We start from the raw sequence: 24,023 nt of genomic DNA on the forward strand, positions 1-24,023 counted from the left end.
GCATATTAATTCTTAACTTGGTGAAAATACTCTTTCACTGACATATATACTCCCACACCTGGAACTTCAAAAAGTTCTGAAAAGAAAAAGTTGACTGAGTCATACAAGATCTTTGAGGCTATGTCCATTTTACAGATGCATACACCAAGGCACAGAAAGAATTTAGTATTTTCACTATTGGATTTACCCACTAATTTCCTTTGAATTCAGAAATCATAATTCTCATATCCGTGTTTCACTCACTAGATAACTCTTCTTCAGTCAATATACTAAAAAAAAATAAAATTGGAAATAGAAACACGGAAGAAATATTACTCAATGAAAATTGTGAGCTTTCAATTTTCCTTCTATCAATAATTCAAGAAGATGGAATAATTAGGTTATTAAAACATTAAAAGCAAATGCTAAGTGTTAATAACACCAGCCTAATCACTGCTGAGTCAGTTTTACTTTACACAGACTGATTCTGTATTTTCAGCTAAGAAATTAGATAGTAATTAGAAATTACACAGCAATTATGGTCTAAGCGTTATGATTTTCTAAATGCATTATAAAGTACCTGAGAGGATTTTGATTATATGTGAAGAGTGTACGATATCATCAGCTTAAAAAAAAACATATTTCATATTGAAAGATATTAAAGCAACAAATTCTCTGATATAGGTGGGTCTCAGTTACTTCTAATTTCAGTACTTCATAATTCCATTGGATTTTCTGTAACTCACAGTGCTGGTGACTGAAAAAACAGGGATTGAGTAGTGCATAATGAACTTCACGAGCAGCTACTGCTAACTGTTAGAGCTTACTCCTCTTCTACTCCACATTTAATTACTATTTTGAAGACATTATTTTTGGAGAATTTCACTTTCAAGACAAGCTTATTCGCAGCAAAATAAAATAATTTTTTGGAAAAAAATTTTTTTAAAGAACATCAGCTGATCTCTTAGAAGAAAAATGTTCTGAGTTCTTAAAAACATGAAAAGGTATTAGTTAAATAAATATTCTAAGCATTTTAATTCATAGGAAGCCTGTTAATATGATTAATTACATGTGGTAATGACAGACATGCATTTTGCTTCTCTCTAGAATAGTATTAATTTTTGAAGTGCAATCAATTTATGCTTAATAAAGTGATCTGCTGGCAGAGTAGACTCCATTTTTGGGAAAACCACAGTATTTTTCAGTAAATGTTGAATCAGAATTATCTTTTGCTGAGAGTATATTGTAAAAATCTACAAATATACAAAAATAATTTGTTCACTCAGTTCTGTGTTGCCATGATTCTTTTGAAGTGTGTATCTTTGAAGCCATTTCAAAATCTTTGCTTTTATATTACAGAAATCATGACAGTTGCCTAAGAATAACCAGAAACCTAGTAGTTCAGAAGAGAACTTGTAATGATTTCAGAACATGGAGTTGGTAAACTGTAAAGAATTTTAGAATAAGATGTTCTTTATGAAAGGATTTTGGGATCTCATAAAGGAGGAAGCAGACAGATGAAACGTTTCTTTAAAGCACATTCAAACAAATTAAAAGATGAAGCAAATTTCTCATTAACCATGAACCACTCTGAAGGCCATCAGTGCCTCTGGAACTCACAAGCACTCCATCTCCAGTATAGGGGACACTGCAGTCTCTTGCTTCTGCTATTAAACACTTATGCTTCATTTTTTAGTCTGTGAAGCACTACTGTATTTTGTAAAAAAATGAGTTCTCCAAAATATGTGAAGTATCTCTCAGGCAAGATAATGTTTTTTCCAAAGTGAAGTTTGGGTGCTGTAAAGCAGGCGTTCTAACTCTGTTTTGTGGCTTCACACTACACTGAATGCAGTAATTCAGCTACAGTGGGTATTCTCAGTCATATCTCTAAAATTTTATTTGAGATGACTGACTCGATACGTAGAGGCTGACAAAAGTTCATTCTAGCTTTAACTTACTGTTAGTGTCACAGCACCTTCATTGTAGACAAGAGAAACTTGGGCTTTAGTATGATCTGTTACTGATGTTTGCCTTATGGTGACTGAAACAAGACATGATGAAATCACCATGGTAAAGATTCCTCTAGTGCAGTGCCACTGCCTGAGGCATTTAAATAGAAATAATATTTTGTTTTCATTCATTATTTTATCTGCAATTCTCATAAAAGCTGCTCTTGATCACTAGTGAATAATTTAAATTGATTGCATGAAAAAATACTTGTGTGCATGAATTGATGTTATGTGGCTTGTTAAGATTGCTTGGATTTGACAGAATAAAGAACAGTTACTAAATTAAACCAAAGAAATTTTCATTTACCAGTCAGGTAAATTAAATGAGAAATTTGCTGTTCATGATTGTTTAGTCTTTTTAATAAATAAACTTGTATTTCAGGCAGTATTCTACTATACGTGCAACCTCACAGCAAACATCATGCACTGAAGACGCCTTGTTCCTTTTATTTTCTGCCTGTTGTCATAAAAGAGCAAACTTACTCAGTGCGTTCTTAAATTGTTTACCTCAGACACCTCAAAGATTTCTAAAAGCTGGCTTAGAAAACAAGAAACTCAAAAGCAAAAGCTCTTTTTGTGAAAAAAGAGCATTTCTATTTGATTTTACAGATATTTTTCTTCCCTTTTCACAAGATTCAAATTATTTACATTAGAATACTTATAACTAATAAATTTAAATGAAAAGTGAAGTGGCATTACAGGGTTAATAACAGACCTAGTAAGCACTATATTGACTTTTTTGTTTCTCATATTACATAGTACCATTATCCATGTAGCAGTCTATATGGTGGAGTGTTTGTCCAGAGGGTGCTGGCGCTTCTTAGTCCTTCTTAGTCCACCTACTTTTCACTAACAGGGAAGGACTAGTAGGAGATGTGAAGGTTGGAGATTGTCTTGGCCAGAGTGACCATGAAATGGTGGAGTTTGCTATTCTGGGTGATGTCAAGAGGGTGACTAGCAAAACTACTACCTTGGACTTCCAGAGGGCAGACTTTGACCTGTTCAGGACACTTGTTGCAAGGGTCCCTTGGGACTTGCTCCTGAGGGGTAAAGGGGTCCAGGAAGCCTGGATGCTCCTCAAGATGGAAGGAAATCTTAAAGGCACAGGAGCAGGCTGTCCCGGAGTCCCGTAAGCCGAGCTGGAGGAGAAAAAGACCAGTGTGGATGAACCAGGAACTTTTGTTGAGACTCCGAGAGAAAAAGAGTCTATGTCCTCTGGAAGATGGGACAGGCTACTTGGGGTGACTACAGAGAACTGGCCAAGATCTGCAGGCAGAAAATTAGAAATGCTAAAGCCCAGCTTGAACTTAGACTGGCTACTGCTGTAAAGGAGAACAGGAAACCCTTTTACAAATATATTAACAGCAAGAGAAAAACTAAGGAAAATTTCTCTCCTTTACTCGACGAGGCAGGGAATGTAACCACAGATGATAAGGAAAAGGCTGAGGTTCTCAATGCCTTCTTCACATCTGTCTTTAATAGACAGAACAGTTGTCCACAGGGTACTTGCCCTGACCTGGAAGTCTGGGACGGGGCACATAATGCACCCCCTGTGATCCAAGCAGAGACGGTCAGAGATCTTCTCCTTCATCTGAACTGCCACAAGTCCATGGGGCCAGATGGGATCCACCCAAGGGTGCTGAGGGAGCTAGCAGAGGTGATTGCCGAGCCACTTTCTGCCATCTATCAGAATTCCTGGTTATCTGGAGAGGTCCCACAAGATTGGAGGCTTGCCGATGTGACTCTCATCTACAAGAAAGGCCGTAAGGAAGACCCGGGGAACTACAGGCCTGTCAGCCTGACCTCGGTATCAGGGAAAGTTATGGAGCAGATGATCTTGAGGGAAATCACACGACATGTGCATGGCAATAAAGGGATCAGATCCAGCCAGCACGGGTTCACCAAGGGCAGGTCGTGCTTGTCCAAGCTCATCTCCTTCTATGACTGGGTGACCAGACAGGTAGATGAGGGAAAGGCTGTTGATGTAGTCTACCTGGACTTCAGCAAGGCCTTCGACACAGTCTCCCACAGTATTCTCCTGAGGAAACTGGCAGCCCATGGTGTGGACAGGTTCACTCTTCTCTGGGTGGAGAACTGGCTGGAGGGCCGTGCCCAGAGGGTAGTGGTTAATGGAGTTAAGTCCAGCTGGCGTCCTGTAACGAGTGGTGTCCCCCAAGGGTCAGTTTTGGGGCCCATCTTGTTTAATATCTTTATTGATGACCTAGACGAGGGAATTGAGTGTACCCTCAGTAAGTTTGCAGATGACACAAAGTTGGGAGGTTGTGTCAAACTGCCTGAGGGTAGGGAGGCCCTTCAGAGGGATTTGGATAGGCTGAACAGCTGGGCTGAGCTCAATGGGATGAGGTTCAATAAAACCAAGTGCTGGGTCCTGCACTTTGGCCACAATAACCCCATGCAATGCTATAGGCTTGGGGCAGAATGGCTTGAAGAATGTAGAGAGGAAAAGGACCTGGGGGTGTTGGTTGATGTTCGGCTTAACATGAGCTGGCAGTGTGCCCAGGTGGCCAAGAAGGCCAACAGCATCCTGGCCTGTATTAGAAATAGTGTAGCCAGCAGGAGCAGGGAGGTGATCATCCCCCTGTACTCAGCTCTGGTACGGCCGCACCTCAAGTACTGTGTTCAGTTTTGGGCCCCTCACTACAAGAAGGACATTGAGGCCCTGGAGCGTGTTCAGAGAAGGGCAACAAAACTGGTGAGGGGCCTGGAGCACAAGTCTTATGAGGAGCGGCTGAGGGAGCTGGGATTGTTTAGTCTGGAGAAGAGGAGGCTCAGAGGAGACCTTATTGCACTCTACCACTTCCTGAAGAGGGGTTGTGGTGAGGAGGGGGTGGGCCTCTTCTCCCTGATAAATAATGACAGGACAAGAGGGAATGGCCACAAGTTGCGCTGGTGAAGATTTAGATTAGACCTGAGGAAACATTTTTTTTCTGAAAGAGTGGTCAGGCACTGGAATGGCCTGCCTAGGGAGGTGGTTGAGGCACCATCCCTAGCGCTGTTCAAGAAGAGTTTAGATGAGGTGCTAAGGGATTTGATTCAGTAGTTGGGTAGGGATAGTGATAGGAGGATGGTTGGACTAGATGATCTTGTAGGTCCTTTCCAACCTTATGAACCTATGAACCTATAGAGATGAGGCAAACAGCTTCTATGTTTATCTCTAAGAGTTTTTACAGAAGGCTTCAAACCTTTTTCAGAATATGCTGTCCAGTCAGTGATGGTGCTCTCACATTCTCCACAAATACTCACAACACTAGTGTCCTCATCACTACCAGGACAACTTTTCTTTTAAATTATATTTCTCTGCAACAGATTGTTTGGGTACCCAAGTGAAGAGAAATGTTTCACATGAATATAGGGCTTAAAATCTAAAGAGGGCACAAATTTAGACTCACCAAAAATTCTCTTGCTCACTACACAGACTCTTCAAAAGCTCACTGAGATTTTTCACCCTGGATTTCAAAAATGTTATGCGCCTGCCTTCAGGGACTTGAATCTTTCCCTGGCATTTGTAATTTAGGTTGTAGTGACTTATTTTTATCTTATTACTCAGATGGTTGAGCATGTTTTAGTTGTTTTAGATAAACAAAATATTTAATAGATTTCTCATCTATCTATCTATCTATCTATATATTGACTTAAAAAAAAATCTCAGTTGTGATGTTAAATGAGAAATACGAATGGAAAGTTGATGACAGATTTTCCCCAGATTAAACCAGCACACTCTTCCACTTTTAACATTCTGAACACATGCCCAGTAATATCTTACCTTTAGCTCATAAACTCTACTAATAAAATGTATTTGCCATACTTCCATTTGCTGATTAACAGCAATTCCATTCATACTGTATTGTCACAGATAGCCACAAAATTCCAGAGAATTCAGAAAATAAAATAAAAATATTTTTTTATGTGAAATCACAAGTGAAACACAGAATTACAGAATCAGAATTGTAGGCGTTGGAACGGACCTCTAGACATCTTCTAGTCCAATCCCCCCTGCCAAAGCAAGCTCCTTACAGCAGGCTGCACAGGTCAGCATCCAACCGTGCCTTGAAGGTCTCCAGAGAAGGAGACTCCACTACCTCCCTGGGCAGCCTGTGTCAGTGCTCTGTCACCCTGTCTGTGAAGAAGTTCTTATGCATATTGGTGCAGAACTTCCTAAGCTCAAGTTTATAGCAATTTCCCCTCATCCTGGCCCCACAATCTGCTGAAAAGAGGAGGCTTAGAATCCTACTCTTAAGAAATTAACATTAATAAGATCCCCACTCAGCCTTCTTTTCTCAAGGCTGAACAGACTCAAGTTACCAAGCTTTTCCTCATAAGGGAGATGCTCCAGTCATAGGGGAGACGTTCCACACTTCACTATAAGACATTATACAAAAGAAATCAATAGGCATTTTGTGGAGGGTTGGCTAAAAATATTGGGATAAAGATTTCTATTATGGGTGGTAAGAATTTTAAATGAAATACCTAGATTATCTTATGTTCCAAAAAGTCAACAGTCTGTTATTCTCTTTGCATGAATTATATCATCATCAAGACAACATAACTATTATAAAGACATTCATTTTTAGAGACAAGCATGTTTGAGAGACATAGTAAGACAGAAAAAGAGATCAAAATTTGAACATATTAATTCACAAAAAGTACTATGTATATAAAACAATGTCAGGATGATTTGGAAGAAGTAGAGGGAAGAATAAAAAAGTGGAAATGTCAAAAGTACTATGAAAAACTGAAGCAATATATATAAAAACCTATGCTTTTTCGAATGATCAACATCTAGTGTATACCCTAAAAGAGTGCATTGATAATGCTGAATAAAGGAACATTTGAGGCCCTTTAAGATATAGGTGGTCAGCAGGATGAATAGGAGTAAAGCGATACTATCCTTGCACACTAAAGGCTTCAGATCCCAGAAAAAAAGTATTTACATAGTTCATAGCCTCCCTGGCTAATTCAGTAAAAAACTGCAGTGGAAATCACCGTCAGCTACACAAAATGGCTGCCTACAAGGAAAGACATCAAAGCTACTTCCTTCTATTTATCACAGAATGCCCCCAGAAGACCGTGGCAACTACACAGTACTGTTGCTGACTGTGAAATTGTAGCCTCAGAGCTGGGAAACAGATGGGAAGTTGGGAAAAATTGCTTGAATTTGGACAGGACCGACAGCTTCTCAAACTAACATATTTCAAGTTCAGTTAATACCAATCTAATTCACCAGTTTTATTGACTGAAGAACAATGCAAGAGATAAACATCTGTCAAGCTGAATAAAATAATTTTATATTTGTTTCACTAAATACCTATTCAAGATCTCAATTTAAGATCATACTAATGCAAGCTTTTTTCTGCTTTACTTATAAACCCGTTTAATACTTTGAGGTGAATTCAAATAAATCAAATATATTTACTGTAAAAAAAATTCGGAGGTATCTATATTTAGAACACATCTAAACTCAATAGGACTTGTGTATTTTCTGCAAGTCTGCTAGATACTAGTATAAGAAGAATATAAGGATAGATGTTTGAGATAATAACAAATACCCTTCTAGTCCAGAACAGTGTTTCTCAAAATGAGAAAACTAGATAATAAGAATGCAGGATGAGCATAAGTAGAATTTCACCCAAATTGTTTCTCAGCTTCCACTACTTTTTTTAACCAAAGAATTGTCTGTTAGCAGTTCTAGAGCTTGATGTCACATACTACATGATTTTTGGTTTGCTAGATTTGTCTTGAATTGGTCACCAGACAGTTTAATTTGATGCTGATTGGGTATTGTTAACACTATTTTTTTCTCTCTCCATATTTTCTTGCCTTTAAGCCTGCCTAGTGTGAGAATGGTGTTTGAATTTCAGAAACAGTTCCTTTCAGAAGACAGTTATTGATCTGGTAAAGTAGCAATGACAAAAAACATGTCCCCTTCCAGCTACCTTATTTCTGGACAAATTTCCACAGTGACAGACGTAATAGATCTCAACACACACAACTCCTAGAAGATTCAACACATTTCCTTTTAAGTTACTAAGTACTAAGAAGAGCATTCATTCCTTCAACCCATATTTTACTAGTATGAACAAGCAGTAGAGAAAATAGCTTGAATAAACTCAAAACCTTACTCAGAACTTGGAGCAAGGGCTTGTACTATTAAGCATATGGGACTTGGAAAGGAGACAGAAAGAAGAATACAGCTTCTTTAAAGAGCCTATGAAAGATGAAAGAAACGTAAGCTTTCTGAGGGAGGAATGGAAATAGCAGAATTTTCCTCTGTCACCAGCAGGCAAATATTCAATAAGTGTGATAGTTTCATATTATATGCCTTGTTGGTAAAACTGAACGTTCAAATCTTATGCCTGAGAAAGTAATTATTGAATAAAATGTATCAATTTCTAATTCTTAGTTTTACCTTACTTTTCTTTTTCAGTCTGTGAATGCCAAATATGAAGAATTAGTGTAGTCTGATATACATATACACATAGCATGGATGTCATGCAGATGTGTTGAAAATAGATTTTATTTTGATCACATCAAAATCAAAGATCAGGAAAAGTTTTGAACTTGTTTTATATTTTTGTTTAGCTCACAGTGCACATCAGCTTCCAGTATTTGTGTGAAATCACTGGAATCAAGCCTACTCAAGAGAATGTATGTTTTACTTCAGGTTGAAATTTGTAAAAAACTTGAATTGTGTATTTACTAATAATTGACAGATCTTCTCTTTGTGGTCTTTTTTTGTGAAGGATATTAAAATCAGATCTGCAAAGGGGAAATATTCTAATATACAATAAGCCATACTGAACATACTTAATTTCAGCCTACAGAGTTTATTCATAAGCTTTCCCCCCACAACTGCTTTAAAACCACACCTGTCACCTGAGCTACACTGTATTTGTGGAATTCCACATGTTACTGCAAGTTTCTCACAAACTTTAAGTCACAGACATTTATGTATATTGAAGGAACTAAAATCTAAATGTCATTTGACTCTTCAAGTCATTCTTTGGACACACATTTTTCAATCTGAGGTATTACAAGAGTGAGTTTAAGATAGCACATTCAGTAGCAAAGCAAACAGTCTTGTAGATAACTATAAAAATGCCATGAATTTCAAGAAAAAACTGTCAGTGCTGTGAGGAGTTACATTCTTTTGACCTATAGGGCTGCATGTAAACAACATAAACATAAAATCAATACCTTGGTAAATAATTGTAAAGATAGTATGTATATATAGTGGTACTACAGAAAAATACCCTTAAGAGTAATTTGGAGAAATCAAGATGCAGAATATTGATTTTACCTGGTGATTATGGTGTAAATGCATTCACATTATATGGTATTCATGGTGCTCTCAGTATCACAGCTTTCAAAGACTGAGTCAAGCAAGAGAGTGACTGACTGAGACATAGAAACATACTCAATCATAGATAAAAAATAGTTCAAAATTTCTTCAAATAAAACCTGCTAAGCGAGAAATAATAACTTCAAACTTCACTAATTTGCTAGACATCCTGTGACTTGAAAGTTTTATACAAGGAGTTATCTTGACCCTCAAATTAATTAGTTTGATTGCTCCTTTTATTTTATTCCTTCCTGAATCTGTTGGTAGCTGTGAATGTTGCTTGTGTAGAACTGAACAAAATGAGTGGACTGAACTAAGTATTTCAGGGAGTGAAAAAACCTCTGTAATTTATTAATTTATTCAAGACTTTTACAAAACTTTACAATTTAATTATTGGAAGATTAGAGAACTGCTTCAGTGGTTCTGTACTGAGTTAAATAAACTGTATGTGCAAGGAGTAATAAATGAAATTGTTAATCTCGGAGCATCCTTAGGGAATAGTAAAGGGGGAGGGTTTACATTATTTAGAGCTCCAAATGGATTTGATTTTATATACAGCAATAAATCTTAACTACATTGTTAATTAACCCTGTCTCAAGCCCCTTTTTACCTTTGGGATTGAAAAACAACACAGTGTCTGTTAGGATAACTCACCATTCATGTTCTTAAAGATGTTTAGGACTGGGAGGATTTGCCGATAATAGGGCACTAAGGCCTCTCCCACCATGTCTGCTGATACCACCAGGTGCTGGAGGACTTTCAATGTGATGCAGATGACCTGTCGATTACGAAGGCTCAGTGCATCTGTGATGTAGAAAGAACAACAGTCACAAAGCAGAATTAATTTTTAAAATGTAGAGTGAGGGGGAGGAGTACTTTAATGGACAAATTTAATTAAATTTTGCTCTGCTGGGGATTGTAAGTGAGCCTTTATTAGCCCAGCTTTGAAAGATCCCAAAGATGGATTGCAGTTCTGATGTTATAAAACACTGCCTTGTCTGATTGTTATTTGTTCCCACAATTTGTGCTGACTCTTCAGTAACCCAAAGAATGTGGCTCATTATTCCCTCATGCTGCCTGTGTAATACTGGCATGGTCCAAACAAATAAAAATAAATGTTCAATAAGTACCATTTGGGGCCAATGAAACTGTACAACTGCAAGACAACCTGCAAAGATTGACAACAGATACATTCTAGTGCAACAATTAGCCTGTTTGTATTTTTGTACCCATTCATTTCATGATCATTTTATTCATTCTATTAACAATTCCTACTATTCTGAGAATCAGTACAATGAAGGAAATGTTTACAGGAAGAAAAGACAAAAAAAAAAAAAACAAAAAAAACTTGTAGGCTTTTTATTTGAAGATAAACATTTCAGAAAAAAAATTGTCTTCTCTACTTGTTTTTTTTTTCTCATAGCTTTCAGTCTTGTGATTCTAATCTTAACGACATTAAGACATTTCCTACATAGTTTTTGTTTCTCTTCACATTTGAGTTTATTAAAAGCAAGTATCTCATTGGTAATTAAAACCGAGTTCTGCATGAGAAATACACACACACACAAGCAGTTATATACGTATATATATATATATGCAAAACTGCCCAAGTAATCAGACCTTATCTGAAATCAATTTTGTTGCACCTGGCAACAAAAGTCAAATTTGGTACACTATTACATATTGGTCTAATTTCTCAGTTTTCTGCTCACTTATCTAGACATTTCCAACACTGTACTACGAATAAAACATAAAAGATAAGCTCATGTTCAACAGTACATGTTTTATAAACATAAAATATATAAATGTATAATTCAATGCCACGTGAGTATAAAAAAAGGGAAAAAATAGGAAATAGTGCAATCAGAATAGTAAGTGAATTAACTTACTAACAACTTCTTTGAGAACTGCCTGCACACAATCAAGTTATGGGATTCAGTACTTTTGACACTAAATGTAGGCAATGAACAGAAATGTAGTTTCATAGGGAATGAGGTAGTATCCTCACACAAAAGCAACATCACTTCTTTAATCTCTTAAAGTAAATACACTGCACCACACTCTCTCCTGCTCCTTATCTTACTCGTGCTGATTGTTAAAGAATCAGAGCTAGAGCTCCAAAGCAAGGGCAAGGCAGGCTGGTTGTGTGAATGTGTAGAAAAAGCTCTTGAAAATCAGCTAGTAAGTAATCTCTCTTCACGACTCTTTGCATGCTTCTGAAGAGAGTACTAAAACTACTGTTAAGCAACCAAGTTAGGGAGCCCAAGGTATAAAGGTACTATAGTGCATCACTGAATGATTCTAAATAAAGAAGTGCTGTTAAACAAAATTACAGACCGGCTTCCATAATTTCTCATTTGACAGTTCCTAGGGTACTCATCAGGCTACGTATAATTTCATGTTGTTCCTGAGAATATTCACATGTGGACAGAAAGTCCATCAATCCAGCCTGCTTCCACTAAGCCCCAGCAAAAACATAACAGAAGTTATTCACAGAAGTTTAAACTACATTCTAAGGCTGCTTTTTAGTGAAGAGAGAGGCACAGAAATATTCAAAAGATTCAGTCCGAATACCAGACAAGAAAATATTCCCTTACAGAGGAACAGGCATTGTACATTTTATTAAAGAAGTAACTGAAACAAGAAGCATATAAGTTGCACTGCATACGTTTATTCATAACTTAATTATCACATCCAGAAATACTAGCTAAATGAACAGATAGGGAAATTATCAGTGTACTTTTCAACACAATAATTATTGTAAAATTTAAGAATTTGTGATTTCTGCCATTGGTTAAATCTAAAGCAATAAATAAACTGCACCTATTTCCATGAATGGCTTATCCTGACTGTAGAAGCTGGCCTAGAGGTTAAGGGTACTTATTTTTAGGTACACAGAGAGTACTGTGTAAGTGGAAATGGTTATCCAAGCACCTCCAGAAAGAACTCTGTCTGCAGACACTGGCTTCCAAAAATTTTCACAATTTCCTGTCTTCAGATTTCTGTCTTGTGTGAAGATAACCCTGGTTTGAGTGGAAGCTGGGTTTATGCCAGTAAGAATTCCTTTAACAAATAAAAAGTATGAATCACGTCTACTCTCTAAGGAGTAACAACTCCTTAGTAGCAAACCAAATACATACTAAATTCAGAAGAATGTTTTCACAGAACCTATTATGAAAGTCTCCTTAAATTAGAGATGCACTATAGGTGTACCTACAGGGATTTTAAATAGTAATACTGGCATTTAATTCATTTTCATTCCAGAACATTTGTGGGATACTAGTTTCACCTCTCTCAACACAAGGTTATCCCATCCCTTAAGTAACACACAAAATAAAAATACATAAACAGAATTTTGGTGAAGATTTTGAGTGCCAAAGTGGTGGATATAGTAGAATCAAACAGACTGTAGAATTTGAGCCTGAAGCCCTTCAAATTGCACAAATCTGCAGTATACGTGTTAGGGAAACACTTGTAAATATCGAAAACAAGATCAAATTGTCTGCAGAATTGTTATTATTATTAAATATTTGGACCATGCCAAGCATAACAGTCAACCAGCTCCTGGCTTTATTATATTAGGCACTGTATAAACATTTAATTAGAGACAGTCCCTGCCCCTAAATCAATTCCAAACATATGCTTATTTTTAAAAATCTGATAATTATTTTCTGTGCGGTACCGTCACTGCAGACCATTCTCCCACAAGGCTATAAGGATGAAAAAAATAATGTTGTGTAAGGAATAAGCACAATTCAACATTTTGAGTAATGTCAATGATATCTGGAGGTTACCAGAAAGGTATGAAAGTACTAATATCCCTAAAGAAGAATACATGAAATCATTCTCAAACTTTTAGTTTAGGAGGGCTACCCATCCCTCAAGAAGCAAACAATAAATTGATTCTTTTGCTCAGTAATTACAATGTTTTCTCCTTTAACAGTAGGTCAGTTTGACTTTTTTAATTGTGATGAAGCTGCACACTTTTGTAGTAGACCGTCAGCTTGATTAACTGGTAAATGCAAGTACATAATGAAGAATGGAATTTATAAATACCTTAATTTGAACTGTGACTTTTTTTTTCTTCCAAATAAATATTATCTGAAGTTCTCCATAACTTTTTCATCAATAAAAGACAATTTTAAAATGTTACCAAGTTGAAAATCTGAAATAAGGCCTCAGTAATTAAGTTAGCTCAGTGTTTCTGCCATTCAAAGACACATTATTAGATGAGAAGAAAATTTGAAAGTTTATTTGAAATGGCGCATTTTTGTGAGGGAGGTTTTTCACAGTGATGTTTATTAAAGCTTGTTCACAATATGGTGATAGACAATACCAATTTATTGATATATTCAGTGATTTCTTCTTTATTTGGACATCTGTAAATTCAGAATTTTGTTGTGTTGTTTAAGGGTGGAGATTTCTCGAAATATATATGCCATACACTTCCTATGCATGTAGACAAAAGCAATTCATATACGCTGCAATGATTGCTTTTACAACCTGAATTCATTTCCTTGAGTAACACTTCTAACACAACAAAGCCCTATAAGTTACATAAGCTGACATTTTTCGTTTGTCAAATCAGACTCTCCAAACTTCCATTTATTCTCTAAATACAAAAATCTATATTTTGGTAGTTCTATTAAAAGTTCAGTTGATAATTTAGTTCTGTTTAATTGGAACTGAACTTTGATTATATTCAACAGCCTTTCCAAGTATAACACTATGAAACTATTCAGACATGCACTGACAGTTTTCGTTCTCAAAATCAAAGACTACAATCAATTCCCATCTTTCTCATCTTTCTTGTTGATGGCAAACAAAGTACCTGTTCTGGAAAATTACTTAACTGAAGCCAAACAAGACACATAGAATAGGTCTTGTGCAACTGTGAGGGTGGTAAGACACTGGAACAGGTTGGCTAGAGAGGTCATGGATGGCCCCTATCTGGAAGCATTCAAGGCCAGGCTGAATGTAACTTTGGGCAACGTAGTAACAAAAATTGGGGGGATTGGAACTAGATAATCTTAAAGGATATTTCTAACACAAACCATTCTATGATCCATCACTGAATCACTAGTATTTGTAAGAAACATGATCTCATAGAACACTGAAGAGAAAGTCAGTAGCTTTACAGAACTTTAGTTCTGCTTGTAGCTGTAGTGTTTTACTAGATTGTCAACTTCAAAGCTTGAATTCCATTAACAGGTGCTGTCTAACTAAATAAAGAAAACACTGAGAATATAATTCCAGAAAGAGTTAAAGAGTTCCACTGGATAAGCCAGTTTACAGAAATCCCCTTCATCCTTAGAAGTATTCTGTCCCCTGTGCTTTCTCAAACTACTAAACTGCATTCAGTATTCTCTCAATGGAAACAGCTTCATCACCAGTGAATCATTTTAGAAAGGATGTCAGGAACAACCTACAGATTCAAAGACAATTAAAAAATGTTCTAAATGTACTGTAAATCCTTGAAGAAGAAGAATGTAGACAAGAAAAGACAAGTAATATAGTTTTCTGAGACTTTCAAAAGGTATTTGACAAGGTGTCTCACTGATGGCTCTAGAAACACTTGACTGCCATAGTTAGAAAGAGAGCAACAATAAATGGCTACAGACGATGAGGACTGCTAGAAAAGACGAGTAAAGAGAAAGAAAAAGAAACACAGTTTCTACATTTTTTGAAACTGCCTGAAGTGATCAGTTTTGAGTTGCAGAATTTAATGATAACCTTCTAATTGCATTACTTGTACTGGTTGACAAAGGCTACTGGAAAAGAAGCATCCCATATTTGAGAATCAAGACAAATTTTCCTAAAAAGTTCAAGGGCTTTCTATCTTTAAAAGCATTTTAAGTCTAAAAGTTTTCTGCATTTAGTTTTCAGCCCATGTTCTTAACAACTAGATTTGGCTCTCAAGAGCAACAGTCAGTCAAGAGAAAGATAGCAATTAAACCGTAAAAGGCTTAATCCATTTTCTATAGATGATAGAAAGGAACACAGGTAATTTAAAGAATGAGAAAGAACATAGCCCAGAAAACTGTTGCACAAAAATATTTTAGTATTCTTTGAAATAAGGAAATATTTAATGAACACAAATGTCTCAAGTATAGTGAAGACATCACAGAATAACAGAATTACATGGACTGGAAGGGACCTCAAGAGAACAGAGAATCAACCTCCACCTCTAAAGCAGGTACCCTACAGTAGGTCACACAGGTAGGCATCCAGACAGGTCTTGAATTTCATCTCCATAAAAGTAGACTCCACAACCTCTCTGGGTAAACTGTTCCAGTATTGCACCACACTTATTGTAAAGAAGTTCTTCCACATTAATATGCTTAGAAAAACTTCTATCAACAGGTTCGGCTCTACTCATCTAAATGTAACACTGGCCCTCATTTGAAACTGAATGTGGATTAACTACATTGTTGTCCAAGACATCAATCCACATTTGACATCTGGATGCTAAAAATAAGAAAACAAAAATAAGTTTAATTTAGAAATGTATTAAATATTAGAAAGGACTTTGTAGGTAACATTAAAGGAAGACTAGTATATTTCTCTGACCCATAAAAATATGTTTTACTTAATGATCACAGCAAAAAAACAAAAACAAAAACAAACAAAAAAAACAACAACACAAAACTTAACTGCTCCTTAGGTTATTTCAGATAGAGACTGCTCTTTCAGGATTTTCTGGATTACTTCAGAAGTGTTTGGACTCAGTCAGGTTTGCTGTCTGTAACTATAAAAATTATACTTCAATCTGAGTTACACTTAATGTGTGAATATATGAGATTTATTTGACTTTTAGGCCTAGATTCATATTTCCTGTATGTCCTTTTTAGTATTCACAACACAGAATATTTTGGCAACTGGGCAATACAAGATGCTTAATTTCACATTATCTTCATTAGCAAAGCTATAACAAGATGTTTCTACTGATCATCTCTACTAACGTATTCCAACTTTTGTGCTATCACATACTATTCTTTCATTTTGACAGAGCTGCTACAAACTATGCCACTGATATTATCTGAATTTTCTTTTTTTATTATCTTAGGTGTTTTTTTTTCCTTTTTTTTTTTAAATACATCAGGAAGTAAGATTCACAAAAAATTGCATTAGCTAAAGCTAATTGAAACGAGCTGGATTGAAGGAGATGAAACAATTGTTTGCTTGTATGTGAAGGTCTTGGAAGCTCTTACAGTCAAGTTGTTAGCAAAAAAAAGTAAATTCTTGCACTTAATGAAGAGCAATATATACCTTTGAAAGGAAAGCAGGTGCTTTTATAAACTGTGTTGGATGTCTCTGATGTTGCTCATAGTAATACCAGATAAAAGGGTAATAACATCCTGCCCTCTCAGTATGTGTTTTAGCCTGTGTGTCTCACGTCAAATCTGGTGAACTTTGCAGGATTCTCAGAATTCTAACAACAGCAAACATAAGAAATTATGGCTTTTCTGATCTCATTATTGTAAACATAATATTAAACATCAGTTGCCTCAAAAAAAAAAATCAAAAAGAATTTTACATTCAGAAAATGACCATAAAATTTAGAACAGGGGCATTCAATTAGCAAGGAAGAGTATAACATCCCTCTCTCACCTCCACCTTGTCTTCTCCTGGCTATTCTGAGTCACCTATAGATAAGATCAGGTCATAAGTAAGTTTTAAAATAAATCAATGCATTATTGAAAGACATGGGGTACAGACAGACCCTTTTGTGCCTTAAAAATAAAGGAATGCTCAGATTTCTTATAGGCGGCTCTGCTTGCTACGCCAGACATGTGTATCTAAGTTCTATTCTGCCTTCTGCTATAGATTTAGTTTGTGATCAGCAAAATTAGCCTCTTTCCTACCTTATCCTTATCTACAGCATGAAAATAACAGTATGGAGCTTTCTGGCAAGGAAGAAGATACTCTTTTCTGCATTGTGCATCAGAATTTTTGTAATACCCACATAGTATTTCTCTATTTGCAGTACATCTCGAATTATGGATCTCAGTTTTAGTCTAAATAACTCAGTGGGTTAGCCTCTGCTACCAGTGAAAGGGAATTAAAATTCTTAACACCTTGAGATACTTGTATTTTTTCATTTTACATTTTTAAGATTTTCAGTTGGACTCATTAGAGGTTTGACATTCCAGGTAACTTGGTTTTCCTGTTCTTATGTAATTCAGTGACAATATTTGTAGATCATTTGCCATTGAAAAGTAAAATATGATTTGAATTCTTACTGTGTTTTCAGGAAGTAAACTGTATTCACTAATTTCAGTTATCTTCCTTTTCTTGGTCATTGCTTGTTTGCATAACCAGATGAAAATTTGTAGAAATGATTAGGACTTAAGAGTAAACCACACATTTATGAAATATTTTCATCTTTAAGATACAATATTCAAAAACCATGAACTTTAAACAAATCATTTGTCTTGGGTAGGATGACAGAATCCTCCTTAAATCTTTTAAATATACAAAAGAATTCTAATGTAATTTAAAATGTTGAGAGCAGCCGTTTGCTAATATTTCGCTTGGACACACACGCAGGAGTGAAAGCTGCTTTAAAAGCATTCCATTTGCGGGGTTATTTTTCTATTTTTCTTTTACCCCCTTCCTCTCCATCATATATATTTATTGCCTAACAATCAATTGATTTGCTCTTTCTCAGTAGAAATATAGTGGTGGTCTAAATGAAAACTGGTTAATCAGATATAACACACCCAGAGGAACACTTCAGAGACAGTAATTGCATAAAGCATAGCTGAGCTTATTGGGGATGCAGTTTAGTCACAAAAATATACAGCTCTGACTACACTGTTCCATTACATGGGCATAGAGAATTTCAAAAACTCTTAGATGTGTACACACCTTGAAATGCTGTGTGCCTTTTTAACATAATAATATGGGTTTAGTTAGGAAGAAGCCTTTCTCATATTCAGATACTAGTTAGACTCTTCACACTTTACAAATAATACAGAATCTTTGGGGAAAAAAAACCACACAAAAACAACAAAAAACAAACAAACAAAAAAGCCCCACAAAAACTCCCCCCCAAACAACAACAAAACAGTGACCCTGCATACAGTAAAGTAAAACAGAGTCAACAACTAAATTTAGCGAGCAGATTATTGAATGGGTTTCAGCACCGTAAATACTGATTCAATTTAAAAGGCTATATATCAAATCCATCCTTATGTATCAGTCTTCTTCTAATTTTAAAAGCTGTGCAACAGATAAAGCTTCTGTGTAATTATTTTTAAGCTAGATTCTCATCTTAGCAAGACTTTTAAATCCAAACAGGAGCTGCTGTCATAAAATTGCAGTCCTTCTTGAAGAAGCTATTTTCAGCTTTCAAAAAGATACCAATATAAATTTATTTGGATGGTGTTGAAAATAAAGATTTAAAGAAATTATATGAGAAAGAGGTGTGATGTTTTCATAACCTTTCACAACTGTCACTTACAGAGCAACTAGTCCTTAATATTATATACTTTTTTCACATTTTCCGAATTTATGGTATGATAGAGATAATACCATCTCTAATTGATCTTTTTTTAAAAGGAGAACAAAGCAAATGAATAAAACAAAGCAATTCTAATCATTCCAATATTAACACATCAATACTATCAGAAGCCAAACAATATTCCCTTTCCCCTTTTCTAAAATTTTGTTAGACTGTTCATTCTGTAACACAAAGAGAATGACTTTGTTCTGTTCTGCATTAGCATGAACGGTGAATCATATACAGAAAATAGGGCAAAGGACAGAAATGATATCATTACCGATCAACCATAAAATAGAAATCAAGTTTGATCAATATGGCTTTTCAGTGCTATGATTACATAGTTTACAACTGGAAAAATAAATGGAAGCCAGCTGGCACAGATTAACATTAGTTTACCTATTAAGGTCTCATACTCTCTCAATTAAAAAAAAAATAGAAAAAATAGACAAAAAAAGGTTTTGCATCAAAACTATCTATTAGTAATGGTTCTGTGCCCAAGAATTTTACAGGAGAGGGCAAATTAGCATGGGTGGAAACTCCATTTCTAATGAAATAATTCTGTCATGTTCCCAGACTGAGAAGTGCAGCATGACACTGATTTACTAGTATAGGTGTAAAATGTAGATTTCCGAATCACAATATCAAAGTAGAGAAAATTGTTGGTTCAAAATATAATGTAGTGAAGGTAGAGATGTAAAGAACCAGAAATAATGAAACAGTACATGTGAAAGAATAGATATTTCAAAAAATTAAGTTTTAGTGGTATTACATCTGAGATTACATCATGTATAATATTTTTACAAAAAAAGTTTGAATACATAATTCAGTGTTTTTCATCTGATGTTTGCTCCTGTCATTTCAGATGAACTGTTTTATTACAGCAACAAACTTACATAATAAATAAACAGAAATCAGGTAATAAAACATCCCTTCACATTCCCAAAGACAAGGAGCCATATTGTAATAAAAAAAAGACTCACCAGACTGGCTATTTTTCTGGATAACTGCATCTACCAGGTGATTGAAGGCATAAACCTTCTGTCCTTATACTTAGGAATTACTCAAGTTTACAGTAATCTATGTGAAATTTACGACCTGTCATGTTTTGTTGCTTAATTAACAACTTGTCAAAAATCTATGCCATATAAATGCAATTTTAGTGGGGTTTTTTTTCCTCCCACATCTTCACTTACTTTTTATTGGGATAATGAGCTGAGGAATGACAGGAAGAATCTTGTTTTCACCGTGTTCCAGCATGTCATGGATTCCTTGACGAGCAAAGAATTCATATGGAAATGTCATCTCACAAAGCCCATCAAAAAACAAAGGCAGATAATAATGATAGTCCAGCTTCTCGATTTCCACCTGAAAATATAAAATAAATAGTCAAATAAATACAATTTTACAAAAAAAAAAAAATCAATATAATCAGATTGATAGATAATCCATGCCATATACATAAGTACATTCAGAAAATAATAGTTGATTTTGTATTGCTGTAGAGTATCATAAAATCTCCTACAAGATATATCACTAAATACTGAAATACCAAAATATATTATGTAAAGATCAGAAAGAAAATTAATATGCTCACATAATATTTTCTGAACAGCTGCCACTCAACTCAATTGCAAAAATGAAACTAAAGATTCAAACTTCTAAAACAGCATTTGGAAGCTTCCTGATAAGTCAGTACTAGATTCTTAAATATTTGCTTATATACCTTACTCTGTAAGTCATCCACAGGAATCAATGCTGTTATTTCAAGCATAACATTCTGTTTACTTCAGAAAAATCTGATCGCTATATGTTCACTTGGACACTCACAAGAACAAATAAGAGAAAAAATCCTGTAACCAAAAAATATCCAGTGTTGCACAAGTATCAGTATTTATACAGAGTATCCAACTTCCTAGAATACTGACCTAATTTTATTTGTTACTCATTTCAGGAACAGAATTCTAAGGAAATTTCATGGATTTCTACAGTGAAAAAACAACAACACAGGAATGAAATACCCCTCCAATACTAAACTAGAAAGTGAGGAATTATGCACTCATAACTTTTCTCTACACACATCATCATCCTGATCTTGCATACACTCATGATAGCTAGTGAGAGCAAGGATTTCTCTGCTTTCAGTGTAGTAGAGCTCTGAATATAGCTAAGAGGTTCTCAACAGCCAACTATTTTCTCTGCAAAGCTAATCATTAAAGCTATTGAGAGACCAATCCATCTGTTGAGGTTACCACTTCTTTAAAACATTCCTTAACTGCTACACTATTTTTCCAATGAGATGATATTTTGGAATTTGGTAGGCACTTCCTCCTTCACATCTAACAAGCTATATCAGAGAACATGCTAAAGCTAAAAGCATCCTACAGAAAAAGTTGTCAAGTTAAACAAACTAATACCCATCCCTGGATTTCCTCCCTGCTTGACTTAAGCAGATCTGACCTTGCGCATCACAGCTACTGACTGGACGACTTCAGCCTTTCACGCTGCAACTGATCCACTTAGGATAAATGAAAATTAAATGGAAGAGATACTTGCAAGTAAGTCCTTCATATTTGCTGTGAATATCTCACTATTGGCAGATGTAGAGCCAATTACATACTTAAATACTCTCACATATGGGATTGTTGATCTCAAGCAAGAGTCTAAAAAGAATTACTGCATCATAACTATTTACCTATAATCATGAACAAAAGCAAGTTCTTGCTGTGAGTCATATAGATGAAAAATAAAATAAAATCCACATTTCTAGTAGAGAATCTATTACACCATATATGATGGCTTCTCTATATTTTTTGCTTGTTTTTTTTTATTTCACAAGGAAAAAATACCCTTATCAGATGCATTTGGAATAATATCCCATGCTCAACTAATGAGAATTGAGAAATACTATACCAAGCAATCACAAAAATAAGATTCAGAAGATATTTACTTTATCTGTATTTATAGTTTTTGACACTCAGCATGTTACGGGTAAGGCTTGTGAGCTGGTAAAAGAGCAACTGCAAACTTCTGGTGACAAGCCCAATTCAGAAGCCAAATTCCTCACTACGGAGAGAAGTTTGTATCAAGTAATAAATGGACAGCTAGTCAAAAAAACTAGATGAAAAGGGAAGAACAAGAAGAAGTTTTTTTTCTTGTCTGTCCTTCCGTGTTGTTCTTTTTAATTTATTTATAATTTACACAATTATCTTATTACAATTTCAATACTGATAGTTCAGCTTTCAGAAAATTGAGAACAAAATCTACAACAATTACTTGTATATGGGCAAAGTTTTAGATGTGAAAATAAGATATGTATTATTTTAAGTTCTTTTTTTTTTTCACAAAGAAAACCACCTTCGCCAGAATATTGTTCCATTTTATTTGTTTTCTTTTTTAAATCAATTCCTTACATGGATTTTTGACAACTCTTTCAAAATTACAAACAATTTCCAGGAAATACACAACCTTGTCAGGTTACTGTATAAGGATTTGTAACTATTATGATCAAAACATATAAAATAGAATCCTTAACATTATTTCTCCCTCCCTCTATTAACATCTCATCTTCTCTGCATGTTCTAGCAATCTTTTTTTTTCTCAAAGATTTTCTGCTAGTCCAAGCAATTTCAATCAGCTATTCTTTGCCCTTAAACTCTGATTTTTATGACTGAGACATGAAGAAAGCTTACGTGTTCTAAAGCTTGTTCAATTTTTCTTCCCCAGTGATAATAACTAGTCATTGAACAATGTAACCTTGATCTACCAACACTGACTTACAGTTTATACATTACATAAACATAGAAACGATACATTAACTTTGAGGACAATACGATTTCTGGTAAAAAATAAAAATAAAAATATTTTCCATGATACAAGTATCACAAGCTCTAGATTACAAAGCATTTGTGGGTACTCTTTTCAATTAGCTTCAAAGCCATCAGTGGACAGCTACAGGCATGGCTCTGAAAAAGACTCTGATTTCTATCTCATTTCTTGAAGTGTTAGCTGTCCATGCATTCAGCCAGATTTTACTTAGCATTTTGTACTCCATAATAACTCCCACATTATGGATCCCAGAAATATTTTGTCTTACATTCCATGGTGTGAAACCCCTTCCTTCTGTGTTTACTGTTTAGCTTTTAAAAGTGGCTATTATACAGCTGTTCAGAGAAAAATGTGATTTTTATGCTTACACCCACAAAATTCTTCTGTTGTTCACATCCACCCACAAAAAGTGCTGATGAAAGCCTAAATTCTTGGCAAAACTTATTCACATCTGAAAATTATGCTACAAATATGGATTTTAAGAAATCTAAGAATAATTATTAATCAACTTTTATATAGTGGTTTGTAAGTTGTTGAAACAGGAATCTGAATTTTCAGCAATTAGATCAAATAAAAAAATTGATAAGTTACTATAAAACATGATGAGACAATGAAAACCACTGTGTAAGCACCAGTAAAATCTTTCATTTTATGCAATTTCTGTGCTACCTAGTTCAAAAATAAATAATATACAGTTTATACCTATTTTATCAATATGTATAATTCACTGTAGTACAAGATGGAAGGAAACCAAGGGCAGTATCACTTTTACTTTTTTTTTTTTTCTCTAAGAAAGCTATTTCTATGAAGTAGCTAATAGTGAGAGGAAAGTCTGCTGAGATAACGAGAAGCTCAAGTTTAGTCAGTAAATAGTAAAAAACAAGCTCACTAACCTTCTTGATAAATGGAGAAAGCAAGCTAGTTGTGAGAACTTTAGGTATGGAAGTTTGACACTGAGCATATTACTGAACTTTTGTAAATGAACAAGTTTAAAGCAATGTGTTAATCTTTAAAGCAAAAATGAGTTTTAGATGATATTGCTTAAAGTATAGAAACAGTTTATCTCATTTCAGCTGTTCACATAATACTATGTCTTTGATACAATTATCCAAAAATTGGATTTGATCTCCCAGAAACATTATATCAGACTGCTTATGCATTCATTTTGAATTGGTTTTATGATTTTTTGTTATCGGTATTCCACATCATAATATCATGTAGTGCACTGGGAGTTAAAGAGTTAATGCTACAGATCTGTGGATTGTCAATAGTTCTGAGTATACCTGTCTCAGAAAAGAACAACTGCATACCTCAGAGGACTTTGCACTACTTTATGTTTTTC

At 35.1% G+C, this 24,023-nt stretch overlaps 1 protein-coding gene across 1 annotated transcript in view; it reads right to left on the reverse strand.

Moving 5' to 3' along the window:
* Positions 1–24,023, reverse strand: part of PACRG (parkin coregulated) — a 181,951-nt gene that overhangs the window by 75,760 nt on the left and 82,168 nt on the right. The window contains exons 3-4 of the mRNA XM_065731329.1: positions 20,050–20,221; positions 10,003–10,152 (exon numbers count right to left, since the gene is read on the reverse strand). Coding sequence (XP_065587401.1) covers positions 10,003–10,152; positions 20,050–20,221 — 322 coding nt within the window. The remainder of the gene's footprint in view (positions 1–10,002; positions 10,153–20,049; positions 20,222–24,023) is intronic.

Source organism: Cyrtonyx montezumae, unplaced genomic scaffold, assembly GCF_038088225.1.
Source record: "Cyrtonyx montezumae isolate F1298 unplaced genomic scaffold, pur_monq_1.0 scaffold_0, whole genome shotgun sequence".
In the NCBI taxonomy this organism is placed as follows: domain Eukaryota; kingdom Metazoa; phylum Chordata; class Aves; order Galliformes; family Odontophoridae; genus Cyrtonyx; species Cyrtonyx montezumae.